The sequence below is a fragment of the Wasmannia auropunctata genome, unplaced genomic scaffold, assembly GCF_000956235.1.
Source record: "Wasmannia auropunctata unplaced genomic scaffold, wasmannia.A_1.0 LD336000.1, whole genome shotgun sequence".
NCBI classification, from domain to species: domain Eukaryota; kingdom Metazoa; phylum Arthropoda; class Insecta; order Hymenoptera; family Formicidae; genus Wasmannia; species Wasmannia auropunctata.
Genome location: NW_012026890.1, coordinates 2,697,367 through 2,713,588, shown reverse-complemented (window position 1 = coordinate 2,713,588; position 16,222 = coordinate 2,697,367). Strand labels below are relative to the sequence as shown.

At 40.5% G+C, this 16,222-nt stretch overlaps 1 protein-coding gene across 14 annotated transcripts in view; it reads right to left on the bottom strand.

Moving 5' to 3' along the window:
* The window catches only part of LOC105453348 (tensin-1), a 173,683-nt gene that overhangs the window by 8,960 nt on the left and 148,501 nt on the right, over positions 1-16,222 (bottom strand). For 12 of the 14 annotated variants that reach the window (XM_011695211.1, XM_011695214.1, XM_011695219.1 and 9 more), the window contains 4 exons: positions 7,382-7,665; positions 6,636-7,252; positions 828-1,038; positions 187-378 (listed from right to left, as the gene is read on the bottom strand). In XM_011695211.1, coding sequence (XP_011693513.1) covers positions 187-378; positions 828-1,038; positions 6,636-7,252; positions 7,382-7,665 — 1,304 coding nt within the window. The remainder of the gene's footprint in view (positions 1-186; positions 379-827; positions 1,039-6,635; positions 7,253-7,381; positions 7,666-16,222) is intronic. The other 2 variants (XM_011695213.1, XM_011695212.1) reach the window with 2 other exon arrangements.

Genomic DNA, 16,222 nt, shown 5'->3' with positions numbered 1-16,222 from the left:
GGGAAACACGCCTAAATGGAGAATATCCCGTTTGACCACGTTGCGATTGATCACCGTTACCCACAGCGACCGGTGCACGAAATTTTTCCACTAGACCAACGAATCAGAAAATTTTATATTAAATTGGCCAATTATGGACGTGGGCAATCGGGTCTCCGCCTAAATGCACACACGTGTTGTACTCACCTGACTGTCGTTGTACTTGCGGTACTCGTAAGCACGCTTTACAGAAACGAACGGCCGTTCGTTCATACTCTCCGCTCGCGGTCTGCCGAGAACGCCGTTTCCGGTACTGCCATTATACTTCCGACTGCTCGATCTCTGCGGAAGTAGAGGACTAGCTGGTGCGGAGGTGTACAGAACAGCTCTCGACGACGGCTAATCGATAAATGGTAAATGTCAACAAAGTTATTCCTAGAATGCACGATTTGTCTTTCGCGTTAGTAAATATTGTCTGCTAAATCGCAGGCGAACTCGTTATATTAGTAAGTTGCGAGAAAGTTATAAATTGCATGTATTTGTACTGGGAAAGTTTTAGATACTACATAAATACGGAAGCTTAATAGTAAATAATTGTCCCAAACGAGATCATTAATCTTTCATTAAATATACGCTCTCCAATTTCTGCTATGTCATACTTGCATTCTAGGATTAACAATTTCACAAAAAAAAGTCTCTACATATCGTATTGAGTATTGCGAGAAAATAAAAATTTTGCTGTTTTTTCACTATGAAAAATTCAGGTAAAAACATTTAATTATTGATTAAGATCAAATAAAATTGTTTTCAACCGATATCAAGTCAAACAACCTTTGATGATTTCTTACCTGCCCAACGGAACTCGGTGCCCAGCCATCGTCATCGTCATCGAGGACCGCGGAATCGCTCGCGTAACCGTCGTATCTCAATCTTCCCCTCTGCAAGCTCCTGAGCTCGCCGATGACACGGTTTCCGGTCTCTTGTCGCCAAAGCTTGCCGGGGCTCCTTTCATCTCGTCTGGCGGCGAGTTTCAGTTGCTGCTGTCTCAGCCACGACAAACTAAATGATAACAAAAAGAAATGGAACTATCTTATCACGAATTCTTTGATGTCTTCCTGTCAAGCATGTTGTGCACAAAGACAAGAAACTAGAATTATTTTATTAAGTATGAAATATTTATGAAAAAGATAGAGAGCCCTTCGACAAATTGTCCTCATTGCGAGTTGTCAATCGTTCAGCGGTCGATTGATAGCGGTCGAGTTTTCCGGCGCAACATTTATTACTGCTTTGTGCAACGTGAGACAAAACATTTAATAAGTAACACGTTATAAATAACGCTGGATAATTGCGACGTTTCTCGCTTTCATGTCTCGCGCAATAGGGACTTATCGCGTTACACGGCGCTTAAATGAAAGAAGAAGTAGTACGAGAAGTTACGCTTTCGTAGAGGGAACACGAGACCGCGACTCCGATAACAAAGGCTCGGCAGAACATGCCGGGCTCCTTCGCGAATAGACTCGCGGAATTCTACTACGCCGGATTCTGGACCTCCTACCGCGATAGACGCCGATAATTACACCCTGATCGATGAGGTCGCCCCGGGCCATCGACTCGTGGCTCCGGAGAACGCGTTACATCCAGCCGTTCCTCGAGATAATAAACGACGGCCTCGGTAGCCAATCAGCGTAAGTCACGGAGGATTTCTTTTTTCCAATAACAAAATTTATGCCCGCCCGAACGCGCACAACCCCCAGAAGGGTTGTAAACTGCGCCTCGCGAGTGAACTTGTCGCTTGAAAAGATCATTAATTTAAACGGTCCATCGTTTTAGATCTCTGAATTTGCCAGTGGCGAACGATGTGGTAGAACTGAAGTTCTATTTATTCTTACGTGAAAAATAATTATTGCAACGTGTATATGTATATCCGCAGCAATTCATATATTTCTTTGCAATGATTTAAGATTTTGCCCATTAGCATCGGTATTATTACTAACAATTTTAATTTATGACATTACGTGCTTCAGTTTCAGTTTAGAATCGTATGTTTCAAGCCCAATAATTCGCAGTTTGCTTGTGAACTTGAGATTGTAAAAATTCACACAAATCTTATCAGGAATCCGTACCCCAAAAAAAGACGCTCTTCGCTTATTCATATTGTATATTTAGGTCAAAAGATTTCAATTTCGCTTCACAAAGGAGATTCCAGTGTTTTCAAGCTCTGAAGAATAATAAAATGTTTCTCCTTTGTGCGCCGAAAGGAAAATAATTTATCTCGTGATACATAAAATTGCATGTCTAAAAACGTGCAATAACTTCGCGTCTCGGATGACAAATGCAGAGAGCTACTTTAATAGCATCAAATATGAAAGCGCTTGGAATCGTGAGCTTGCGTCAACCTTGACCGATTCGTTGAATCTCTCGCGAGTATCCGCGTTTATTTTAAATGTATCATTGATTGAAATATTGGTTTGTGTTTCTTGGAAACCAAACTCGATACGTTGTATTATTAAAAGAGAAGAGAAACGGAATATTGCGCCTTTTCTATTATTCATAGCGAATGGCAAACAGCATTCTATCTCCGTTAGTTTGTTTATACAGCTTCGATGCGTTCCGCGGCAAATGTTTATTGTGTCTCGCTCAAAATTTAACAGCTTTTTTTTTAGATATAATTCGCTGAATGCTGATTCTGAATTTTAGAGTGTGAGAAATCATTATATATAAATTGTATATCGATCGAAGCTTATCTTGTTATCATTTGGTATTCTATGCGCGTAACCCAAATTGTTAATCCTAAATTGTTGATAGTGAATTGGTTACAGTGTACCATGTCGCCGCTTATCAATAGTAATTGTAACAGATGCCCGGCTTGCACGCAAATCAAGCGTGCCATAAAACGCAATTGCGTGTGCACGCTAGTCGAGATCTCATCTGCGCAGCGACACAATGCGTGTAAATTTGCCCCGTGGGTAAATTTTAAATTAAACCGAGCGCATCGCTATCAAGGAAATAAAAAAAAGCTCGTTAATTTACGAGGCCCGTGGGAGCAGTGGGTGTCTTTGGTTGTTAGAAAAAATTACGTGATATGGTTTATTATTGTGTTTATCTTTACGCTTAAATAGTTTATTTGATACAATTATTTATTTATTTTTATTAATAAACAATTAATTCAAAGGATTCCCAGAATTAAGCCACATTAGAAATATTTTAGGTTAGTGAGAATTGGCACGATAATTATTGTCCAGTATTTTTAAAAGACTTATTTCCCAAAGTTCTTTGATCACTTTCTTTTAAATTTACTCAAAATCCTGACGTGCTAGGCGAATTCTGCCAACGGCATTGTGTTCAACGCGAAAAAATCTTCGGAAAACATATGCGATCGCACTTCGGAGAGAATTTTGCTGTAACACAGTGTAATTAATATAACAAATAAGTATTTTCTACGTTGTCTTACTAATTACTACTTGCACCATTGTTGTAGCATTGTCTAGGACAGCAAGTTGTGAAGTTGCATTAAAAAAGTACATGAATATGCAAAAGTTAGGGTGAAGAACATTGTTAATGCGTTACGTCCGTCGGCGACATTTTTACGTGGGTAAAAAGGATTTCCGTGTGCAATAGAAAAGTTTGACCCACGGGACATGGAAGTCGCGTCTATCAAAAAAGGACGATGCAAGCTCGAGCTTGCGAAGAAAATTATACGTGCGGCTTTTGTGCTTGTACCTTGCCTCTTCCAATGACTTCCGTTTCCGAATGTCGTTTCTCTGCTGTTTCCGGACTTATGTCGGTAGAACAGATAAAAAGAGATGTTACAGCGTAATGTACTCGATAACGTAAAGAAGGGAAAAAACATCATTGCAGGATGAAAATAATAACCAATAAAAACGCAATAAATCATTATAAAAATGAAAATAAATTTAAATATAAATCATCTTTTCAATACCAACCATTCATATTTAATTAATTTGTATATTTAATTAATTTATTTAAAGAATTATGAAACGAGCAAATAATGTAATATTAATTATGATATAACATATCGACGAAGGGGTTATTTTATTTCCAAACGGAAAACATTTGTGATATCTCACTGTTAGCCAGCATCATCCCGATATATCAAATGTGGGTAAACTAAATGAAGACAAATGAGATGGGAAGGCAAAATGAGATGTTTTCATGGTTTTACAGGGCTAATTTAGCGCGTCTCTCTCGTCCGTTCTATATTTATAATTATGTCAGAGAACGTCCGCGGTATCCCGAAATATCGGTCCTTCGTGTCTTAAGCCCCATCATAATTTTTCCCTAACGATATAGTCGCGATGTCGCAATCCTGAGGACTCTAAAATGTGTTTATTAAGTAACGTCCTGTTTTATTTTAGCAAGAGTCATAACGGATAAAGGCAAGAATGTCTCCGATGTCATCACGCCTGGAATGTCACATTTCTTTCACTCGCGAGAAAGCGGACCTACCTACCGAACGCTCGTTGTCGAACTCTCGACCGTAAACCGTCGTCTGTTTCCTCCTCAAGTTGAAACGTCTCTTCGTAAATAACCGTACGAAATCTCGCGGTTACTCGCGCGCAACGCAAAATCGTTTCGTTCGCTCGGAGGGAAGTCGCGAGTTTATTTTCACGGCGTTCCGTGGCGCGCAATACGACGCGAATTTTACGGTACGAATATTTGGTTCGTTGAACCCGACGAGGTATCGTCAACACTCCATTTTTCGTACAGCTTTACCCTTTCCTTAGATGGATAATTAAAAATAACAGCAGAGGCGGAGAAGATTTTAAAACGCGAACTTTTCAGAAATTGAATACTTTGTATGAAGTTAAAATCCATGCAACATCGTTTTGTTAAAAATGTAAAAAAACAAAGATTTATACAACGGAAAATTAAATAATATTGACGTACAAATATTTCTAGAATAATTTTAAACTAACACTTTAATGTATACATATATATAAAATAAAATATATAATTTAAAATGTAAAAGCAATTTTTCCGGACATTTAAGAAATTGCAAAATTATTCGTATTCGAAGGGAAAAAATCGACATTGGCTTCTTAATTTAACGCTTTTTAATGATATCGCAATGAAAGAAATAAATGTGTGAAGCGGTACGTGTTATAATCGTGCCGAAGCGGACAGGGTTAACAGATTCATTTTATGTGATCGTACATGCTTTCTCCTCCATTCACGCGCGGGATCTCATTCGCAAAATGTGCGAGGCGGGACCGGACCGTGAAAGTCTCGGGTTTGTACGAAAAAAATTGATGACTTCGAGGTGAATGGCGTTATATAGTGACTGCACATTTATGGGATGCCTTTACATTTATGGCAGCGCGATGTAACGAACGAGTCTCTTTCGAAACATTATTATGCATACCTACTTAACTTCATTTCCTCTTATTTCACTGTCGATACATGTATATACACATGTATACAAAAAATATATCGTAAATTTAATAATCATTTGTAAATAAACTTTAAATTAAAGATAAATAAATTGTTGCAAATAAACAAATTTTTAATCGGTCTGGATAGATTTCTGCGCCATTCTATTTTTTTTAGTATAATTCTTGAACGCGGCGTAATCTGTTTTTGTGTTTATTTATTTTAAAATTCCTCTAGAATAAATATTTTATTTACAGAATTCTCAATTTGCTAAAAAAAATTGTAAACAAAATGTGATTTTATTTTAGCGAGTAAAACAGTTAATAAGCAATTAATTTATATAAAATGTTTACAAAGAATTATAAATAAAAAAATTTATTTTAGCGAGCGAAGCAATTAATAAGCAATTAATTAATATACATTTATTTCGGACGTTCACTCGCGTTCGGTTAAAATCAATTAACGTAGTACCTCTCTGAATAGCTTTATTGGCTACACTTCGTAATTCATATCTTGAGATCCTCATCATTCGCGAATCTATGCTATCGATCGCCGACGGGGATGGATACTTGCGGCGCTAAATCTCTCTATTCGCGTTACGAACAATGACTCATGTAACGACCGCGTTTACCATTCCCGGCAGAAGTACGGTATCGTAGCCGCGTATGGTTCGACAATTTATTAATTATCCACAGCCGACTCGGTGAATCTTTCTACTCTCCCTTTTTCTCTCCTGATCGTCTGATCGTTTTCTTAAGCGCGAGCGCGGTTCTTTTGCGGTACCCGATTCGGATGATACATTGCGACACCATACTGTCGACGATCGTCTGGAAACTCTGCCAGAGATACGGTCTATTCATCGCGATTTCCCTACCGAGACGTCTGTGGAAACCTAGTCTGATCTCCACTTTCGCAATGCTGTTTATCCGCCGCGAGGAGACCGTTTTCGGTCGTTGACAGCGCGAAGCCAATAAGTATCGTGTGTCGCGAGATGTGGAAAGAGTAAAATTTCTCTTGGAAACGCTTGAGAGAAAGAGAGTGGTAAAAGCGAGAGAAGCTAATGATATTTTTGTAAGCGAGAATAAAGCCGCGTGAGCGCGGCATAATTCCACATATAGTTAACAAAACGAAAATATCTCAATGCTCTCGCTACACACATTTTCATACGTTATTTTTCATACAGTTAATGATTTTTTTTAATGTTTACTATACAAAAAAAGGCTATTTTTATGTATAACGTGAGTAAATATCGAAAAGTCACTTACCCATCGATGTGATCAGATCCACTTTTCATGGGCCCGTTTGCGAATTCTGGCGGCGGATCCGGAGTATTGGGACTGAGTGGGCTCATGGGTCTTCTCGAATTCTCGCCAAGAATGTCCTCGAAATCCACGACGGGCGCCGCACCTCGCGCAGACGCCTTCCTCACTAGCGAAGGCGACGACAATTTCTGATGCTTTATCATGTCGGTGGTGGCGCCGTACGAGAACGGTTGGCTGGTCTGCCTGGCGTGATACGGGATGTCCTCGTCGATGAAATCGATGTTGCCAGGCGGCGAGAAGGAATCCGCGTGTTTCCTGTAGGAGTCGTTGGAGGATTCGGTTATCTTCCGATCCGGAGACATACGGTACTCGAAATCGCGATGCTCGATGCTCTTCGACGAATCTCTGTACTCGTTCTTCAGGGTGCTGTAGCTACTGCTTGAATTGTAGGGCGGACTCGATTCCTTGCCGGCCCCGTAACTCCTGTAGGAATCCTTCAGAGTCGAATACGTAGACGTTGGATGACTGCTGCCGTGACTGCTGTAGCTGCGTGATTCTTGAATGTACATCTTCTCACTACGATCGCGATTGTAGTCGTCTGTCGGAGGATCTGGCATAGACTGTAAAGAAATTTCATAAAATGTGAAAAACGGATATTTTTCGATTAATTTTTTTTTTAATCTTTCCGCACACCAATCTCGCTGTATAATTATATCTATACGTTATGCGTAATTGGTAAACTCTGTTACCTCGACAGTAAGCATCATATCATGGAGAAGCTTGTCGAGGTCTCCGTGGGCTTGACTTTCCGGCTCGGGTTCTGGCGGGCTCGGTCTCTGTGGCGGTGCACTACTTATGCCACTGTCCATAGAAACCGTCAATGGCGAGCCGCGAGCACCTCCTGCAGCGCTTTGATGCACCACGGCGTACAAGGATCCATCTATAGGGCCGCAGGTATAACCCAAGCCACGAGGTGAAGTCTGAACCGAAGAGCTTGAAGGAGGTGGTGGTGACAGTGGCGTCTCACGGCCTTCTAGAGAAAAGCACACAAGCGTCCAAATATAGCAAAATAATAATGGCAATTTAAAAGAAGATATTTCGGCATACATTTCAAATTTTACTGATATATATACTTCGTATATTTTAATTCCACTACCAGTTCTATTTTTTTAATAGTATATATTATTTTAATTACATTATTAGAGCGAAATTAACGATTTATTTGGACAGAATTAATAATTTATTTTTTTAAATTTATTAATTCATTATTAAATAAAAAATTTTCAATTTGAATGATAATGAGATCATTCACAAAACTACCAAGTTGAGCCGCAAATCAATTCTTTCGGATTCTTCTTGTGTTGGAATATCTACGGGCGCCCGCGTGAACTATAATTCCGCGAGTGCGAAATCGAGGAGCTTGTTAGAGGAACAACCGCCAGCCATAAATTGTTGACTAACGCTACTCTTGAGTACGAATTGCAACGAGGGAGTTAAGAATCGTTCATTACACACATTCCTCTCTCTACTAACGCATCACGTCATTTAAAGCTAATTGCTCGATCAGTTTCCAAGATATAAAGAGTATTAATTGAAGTGAAAGTGAAGTGAAAGAATTTTATAGCTTAATTATTTACATCGCAAAAAAATGATAATAAATTGGATACAAATTCGTCTTCATTACTTTCTTCTAAGACAGTTAGAAATTTATTTTAGGAACATGAAATTTGAAACATAAAATACATTAACAAGAAACATATGTTAACATTCATCGATGTGATCCTAGTATTAATATTAATGTTTTTGCAATATATTTTTGATAAAGGCCATTACAGTCGAATTATCGTAGACATTTCCGTAACGAGTTCTTTTACGAAGTCGATGTCGCAATCTAAGCGACAATAGCCGACAAAATGTTTGTTACAACTATAATTCTCGGAAACCCATTGCACCGTTGTAGTTGCCAAGTTTGCGACAAGAGTTTCTGGAAGTCTACGACCAGCCATGATTATTTGATCCCCGTCGGCGTCTTGGCCGCTTTCTTGGGGCGCAACCTCGACGGCGTCTTTTTTCCCCGGTGACCTCGTGACACAGGGCTAACCTACCGCAAGGATTACGTCATCTAAAGCGCGCGAATTACTCAACCATGACATAATACGGATCAGTGATAAATTAATGCATTACTCGAGCATACAGAGGAAGAATGGGAGGATATTTCATGTCATAATAATTACTGAAAATTATTAAGGTAACTTTTTCTAGTTATAAGTATATTCTGCAACAGACTTTATGATTTCATTTCAGAGTTCATTTTATTTTATAAACAAAGTTGTGAAAAATTGAGTAAAGATACAGAATAATGAATTAGACATCTTGATAATTGAGCAATTATAGAAAGGTAGAAATAAATAATAAAAGTAAAAGACAAAATCTAGAAGTAGTCCTTAGATTTTTAAACATTCTCTTTAAAAGTTCTTCTACATGTTGATAAAATCTCATCAGCTAGCTATTAATAGCGTGAAAGCTTCTGGGAATAGAATTTACACAGGCTAAAAAGAAATATAGGAAGAAAGCAAGAGAATGATGGTAAGAAGTTTATTTAGCTCTCTGGCAAACTTGGGTAACAATGTTGAGGATAAAAAAGCGCGAACCCAGCTGTAGATACTATAGTAACAAAATCGAGAACACGCCGGAGAACCAGGGTCGAACTTTCTGCGAACGATAAAACTTTATCTGAATCTACTCGTAGAGAATGGAAGTGCGATGGGAAAATGAAAGTTTAGATACGCGACATTATGAAGTTTTCCAAGTGTTAAACATTCAATTATTACGAGATAATTCATGTTAATTTCGAAGATAACGATAACAGCAACACGACAAAGCTAAAAAGCGCATCTTTCTCTCTCTTTCTCCTACAAATAATTATTTCTATCATATCTATATTTTGTATCTACGTATAAAGCGAGGTAAAAACGGAAATCGTTTTCAAGAAGAACAAGCAAAGATTCACTGCGGACAAGTGAAGGATTAATAACACGATAAGAGTGGTGCGTAGTGCCGACAAGAACAGCACGTTCCCAAGAGAACCGTGTGTTCGATGCGGCCCCAACCAAGGCCCCAGCTGATGTTTCCTACGGCGCCGTTCGGCGCGCTCCTTTTCGCGTTTGGTTTGCACAGCCGAGACCTCCGCTACTTTGTATCACGCACCGACAATCGCTACGTCATGTCGAAGAGATTATACGCAACGCGAAAAAGAATTTGCGAGAAACGCGCAGTTGAAACACGTGGCGACAACCTCGAAAACCGGGGTATGGTTGGTTACAAGGAGGGGCACTTAATGGGCATCTCTCCATCGAGATGCGTATCCAGTAGCGCCGCGTGCGTGCACGCAGAATTTCACGGCGGTTTATTTTTCGCCCTGTGCGTCTGGGTCGTCCGTCTTTTTTTTCCCTCCCCTCTTTATCTCCCTCTCTCGAATCGTCCGCTTTGATCCGACATTCCGTGCGCCGCGGGACGCAAGTGTGGCCAATGCACTTGGCGCCTTAGGCCCCTGTCACGCTCTACGTCTTTCTCCGATGACAGCGTGCACTACGCTAACGCAATCGTGCCGATTATCGCCGCTGGTTTATCAGCTTAATTGGAATTCCCGGGGTGTAATTATTTGCCGGGCGATATCGCGTATACGTGCACGATTGGGCGCTGGATCATAAACGTAATTCGACCGCCGGAATGTATACGTTCTTTCACCCCGCCGGCTGAAACGACCGCTCTTTGACGTTTGCGAAACATATACGTCATGTTATTTGTAAACTGTGCGCGTACCCTGTATTTTATAAGACACAAATTAATACCTCTCGTGTTTGTATCTTTTTTTTCCACTCGAGGACTAGGAGATGAAGACACCAACGTCGCAGAATGTGTTATCGAATTATCATCCGTGATAATTAAACTTGAGATAGTTAGAGACTTAATTAACTAAACCGCTTCACGGTTTTAATAACTCAAACATTTCGTTATATTTTGCGCTACAACTTTTCTCTGCTTCCTTGATAAAGCTATATATTTCGGTCATTACTAATGCCGCTTAAAAAGGACAAAAACTCTACCGCATGTTCCTGATAACCCGAAAAAACGACCGTAACAAATCACGAATCGCTATTAATGGTTTTTTTTTTTTATAAACAAGTTTACTACAACGATGATACGATCGAGATCGGTGATCGGGCTAATTTAGGATCATCACGAGGGAGATTCCACGAAGGACACCGGGTATAATTTCTTAGGGCCGTATGGGAAGCCTCATCTGAATTCAATCCACGTCGTCGCTATCTCGTTGACACATCGCGGCGGGTATAAATCATTTTTATTTAAGCGACACTCGCTTATTATACTTGAATCGGCCCGCGCGCTCTGTCAATGGCGCGACTAATCTATCACCTCGGGCAGATGAAATACATTTAATGCGTACTTGCGACATACAAGCAGAACCGCATTTAAAAATAGTGGAATCTCTAAAATAAAGTTTAAAAGACCTTATGCTGCTTTTAAAACAATTAGATTTTTTTTTTATTTTAAAACATATAATAAAATGTATAGAATAACCATGATAAGTACACGGAGAGAATCTCCTTTTATTAAAATTTATCCCGAGAACCATGTTAATCGTGGGACAACATAGTATTTCGACAAATTTTACTGTGTACTGCAACAAATTTGTTGTAGCATGTATTAAAAAAATTGTGAAAATCACATAAAATTCGTCGAAATATTATGTTGTCCTACGATCAACATGATTTTCAAGGTAAATTTTAAAATAAAATTCTCTCCGTGTAGAATACATACACTGATGCAAAATCAGAGAAGAATTGTGCATAATAATATATAATAATTATATATAAATAAAATTACATAAATAAAATATTGTATAATAAGCAATACTGTTGTACAATATGCAATGCTAATCGAATTCTGGTAATCATAAAAGACGGCTACGTAATTTGAAGGCCGTTCAAAATTGGCCTTATAATTAATAACGGCGTTGCATGAGCGAGCAGAATCCATTTTCGCGTGTACACACGTTTAAGAACGAGGATTCTCTGTCGTTGCCTGCCGAACGAAGATTATTGCCGTCGCAACACCAGCCTCTTTCAGAGGCACGATAATGAAACTCGAATATGGGATATAACACGACCGTCGACGATGTTGTATATGAGGATTTAATGGTGCTGATGAAGAGACGATGAAAGCGTGAAATGTGGCAGCGTACAATCGATAACGTGTTTTTACGTTAATAACGCTAAAGAGAGAATTCGTGATGTTTTGCGATTATTGTAAATAAAAACTCAGTGTTTACAACGAGGCCTATAATTTTTCTTAAATGGTCTTAAATTCGAGATGGCGTCGTGCGTCAACGCGTTATAATACCACCTACTTCGAGACCACCGCGGGACTTCTCCGAAGAACGGACACGGCCGGAAGGCACGGCCGATGATTTTTGGCTGATTTAATGAAGCAAGTTTTCTCATCGACGCCACGTGAAAGTAAGCGGCCCAAGAGGAGAGGAAAGGAGAGGAGAGGAGCGCAACGCTGCGTCGCCGAATTGCGTGCTCCGGAGCATTTACCGGACGCCCGTCTGCGGTTCGAGATTGACGCATCGTTTGGATAAAAGTGAGACGAGTAGCCATTAACGGGTCGATCCTATTAAATTATCGGAGGCATCTCTCGGTAATCCAGACATGCGATGATCGACATAAGTATGATTAAATTGCCGTTGAAGCGGCGCGCGAGCGTACTAAAAATAGCGAGACGACAGGAATGCTAATAGCGCGATATTCCTGTGTACGCATAAAGTGCACGACAGCCGTAACAGTGCGGTTACGCGCGCCGTAACGTAAAGAGGGGGCCATTAACTATATCCTTAAAGATATATTAATTAACCTGAAGGCTTCCTGTTCGCGGGCAGACGAGTGGGCTCTAAACCGCAAGCGACGCCGTATCTCGAAAACGCGAGCGGTTTTCTCGTTTATCACACCCGAGAGCGAGATGCGGATATAAATTTCTGCACGAGCATTGCGGCCTGGAAAGCGTGCTTAACGCGCGCACTCGGGCCGCAGCTGCAACTGTACCGCCGCGCCCGCCGCGGCCGCTGATCACGCGGCGGATAGCGGCGTCGCCGTCGGCCGCACGCTCCAACGCGAATCGGTCGGGGATTTATCGCGCCAAATGATACCGTCGACTAGCTTTCCGTCCGACCCTTATTGCAATTTCCCCCGACGTGCGTCGTGCTTTTTGCGCTTCGTGCCGCGATGCGAGAGCCTTCGCGCGTTGCGGCGTGCCGCCGCATCAAGGACGAAATCGGTTCGCGCGTGCGATTTATCGCCGTCATTCATCATCCGCAAGCGATCGCATAACGGATGATTGAAGTGTCTCGGAGCACTATGCGTCTCCGATACGTGCGGAAAAAATGCATCTGTAATATGTAGATTTAAATTCATTGATAGGGATGTTTGTTGAATATTACGATATAAAAAAAGCTGCACTTGAGATATGCACAATAACGGAAACGATAAAATAGTCAGATAAACTTAGTATCACTTAGAGCAAATTAAATAAAATATATTTTAATAACATAGTATTTTAATGCAAATTTTTAATATCCAAGATAAAGATAAAGAGATAATTAATAGTTAATATTTTAGAAGCAAATTTGTAGGGAATAATATAGAAAGGAAATTTAAGTCGAACCCGATAGCGTTTATTCAAAGCAACGTAAAATATCACCGTCGTTTAACGTTGCCCCGATTTACAAGTTTAACGAGTTTTGCCTGGAACAAACAATCTTCCGAGAGAGCGACATAAATTTCCCGGGTGTCCTAATATAAACGTCAAAGCGGCCGATTGCGAGCTGCGCAAATGCGAAGCGTGGGACGCGATTAATTAATACTATTACCTACAATAGCGTCTCGCGATTGTAGATCTACCTAAAGACGATATCGGGGCGATATCGCCGTCGCAATGCGCGCCGTAAAATCGTCCGTGTGTACAAACTGATAAACTTTATCTTTACGACAAGGGACCATCTTCGCGGAAAGTGGAAATAATATCAATTATCTTTGGCAAATTGTAAGTACTAATGATGTCACTTCAGCAGATATTTAATACAATTATAGAAAGCGTATAAACTGTTATACACAATTGTTTTATGAAATTGAAGGGCTTGTCGCGCTTAACTGTAGGCTAACATTATGTAACAACGGACAAAATAAACTCTAAAGTTCACTTTAATGTTAAAGTTCAATTTCTCTTTTTTTACAAAATGTGGATTAGCCTACTGTTGTATAAGCAAGCCTCTCAATTTATTTGAACAATTCATTTTATTCAGTCAACTTTTCATTTTTTTCATTATCCAGTTAGACTGTCAAAAGAGACGCGGTGACGATGATGATTATGTATGTACACGCTATAACGCCGTACTGACAATGAGCCAATTACTCAATTGATGCGCCCTGGCGGAGAGAATGCAACGATGACACGCGGTTCGCGTGACCATCGGCAGTCGCCATCGAGACCACGACGACGATGGCAATCGCCAACTATTTCAATTTCTCACTGCTTAACGCCGCGAACGAATCGCGCACGTGCGAGCACAGAGCTCATTCGCGTACCGATATCAGGCTGGATATGGTAATTAGATTCTCGCGCGAGAACGTCATCGCTTTAGCCGGCTCGCTTTCTCTCTCTCTTTCTCTCTCTCTCGCGCTGTTCCGAGAGCGAATTTATAGTTAATCGCGACTATTAACTTATTTTACAAGCCACGCAGCTATGATTTAAGGAATTCAGAGGTGAGACAAGCGCGACACGCGCGAGTGCGGATATGGTAGCGAGTACAGGAAATTTAAGGGCGCGATCCCGCGTGCGCGACAGGTTTACGACGCCCGGTGGGTTTCCTGCATATTCAAATGCGGATGTAAATTGAAACTTTCTTGGCGACTTACGCCTTTGGATTTATAATGAAAATGTGAGAAATTCTCTAGCAGGAAGTTTACGGAATGCGATATTATTAGTACGGTGCGAAATTTAGTAGCAGTAGATTGATAACGGCTCTAATAATGCAGTCATTGAATTAAGTTTACGTTATTTTAAACATGAGAATAAATAGAAATTCTCTTTCTGAGAATATTCGTAGAGTAAGTAATTTAAAAAAAAATGCATTGATATTCGCTCAAACGTTTCAAATCACTAATTGCAACTTCAACACAGGGAACAAAGCGACTATATCATAATTAGACCGATCTGCATAACAAAGCAGCCGCCCACGTAGATTTTTCAATGCATACAACACCATGTTCGTGTATAAAAAAAAACCTTTTCATTTCGCATCGTACAACCATTTTATCCTTCCTCGCCCTTCACTCGTCCCTCCATCTCGACGGAGAACAGACCGCTCATATGCAAGACACTAAAATTTAGCATCTTCCCTTTGGATGCTATTCATTGGCATAGTGGGCCGTCATTATCTTCAGATGGACGACGAAGGGCCAGACGGAGGGAAAGAAGGTGAGTGAGTAGTACTGGATACGAAAGAAAAAGGGAGAGAAAGAGAGAGAGAGAAAAAAGACGTAGGGATGAATTACTCGTTTGACAGCCTTATAGAGATTCATAAGCCCCGATGGAAAGTGGGTACTAAGATCCGGTCAGGAGTACACGTTCCGCAAGCGATGACAAAAATACGAGAGACGGAGGCGTGGTAGCCGTAGGGAACCCCACAAAGGGAAGATATAGGGACTCGCGCGAATTTCTATTAGCTGCGATTAAGACTGTTGATTCGCAACGCGTTTCAGTCTCGCAAAATTAATTTACGAGCATAAAAATCGATCAAAAGCGACTTTTAATCAATTATATTAAGTAATTACATTTTGTTCAATAAAATAATTGATAATCTTTGTAATAATTAAAAAAAAATATTTTATTTAAATTCAAGCAATCGTTTTGCATTTGTCGTGTCATATCTTTGGCTCGTTTAGTTTTGCTACTTAAATTAAACTATTAATCTATTCGTTGCGAGATTAAGTTTCTATATTAATTTATATTACTGTAAATACCAAAAATTGTGTATCAAACTCCATATAATGTCAACTGTAGAAAACCAAACGGATAGTTGCACTAAACACGAAACGATTCCTAATGCGGACACATACCGACTATAGCCTCCGGTGAGGCTATCGATACTTGTTCAGCTATTTGAGAGTTGACTTATTTGAGAGACTCGACGGCTAACGAGAAAACAACGCGTGTTCCGTTCACCGGGAGCACAGAAACGGCACTGTGCGTTGCAAATGCCGTACGATAGTGATCACGACCACCACCACTACCCACCGTCATTCGCGTTAACCACCACCACCACCACCACTGTCCTCGTCATCATCATCGGCGGCCAAGCCTGCGTCCTACGCAAGAAGTTGGCATGGCGATATGGAGTTTCGGAGCCTGCCTCTCCTCGTCGCGGCACCATATAAACACATGCGCGCACGGCGATTCACGTGCGTGCAGATATGCACGCCGCGATTTCGCAGACCCCGCAGACTCGCGGC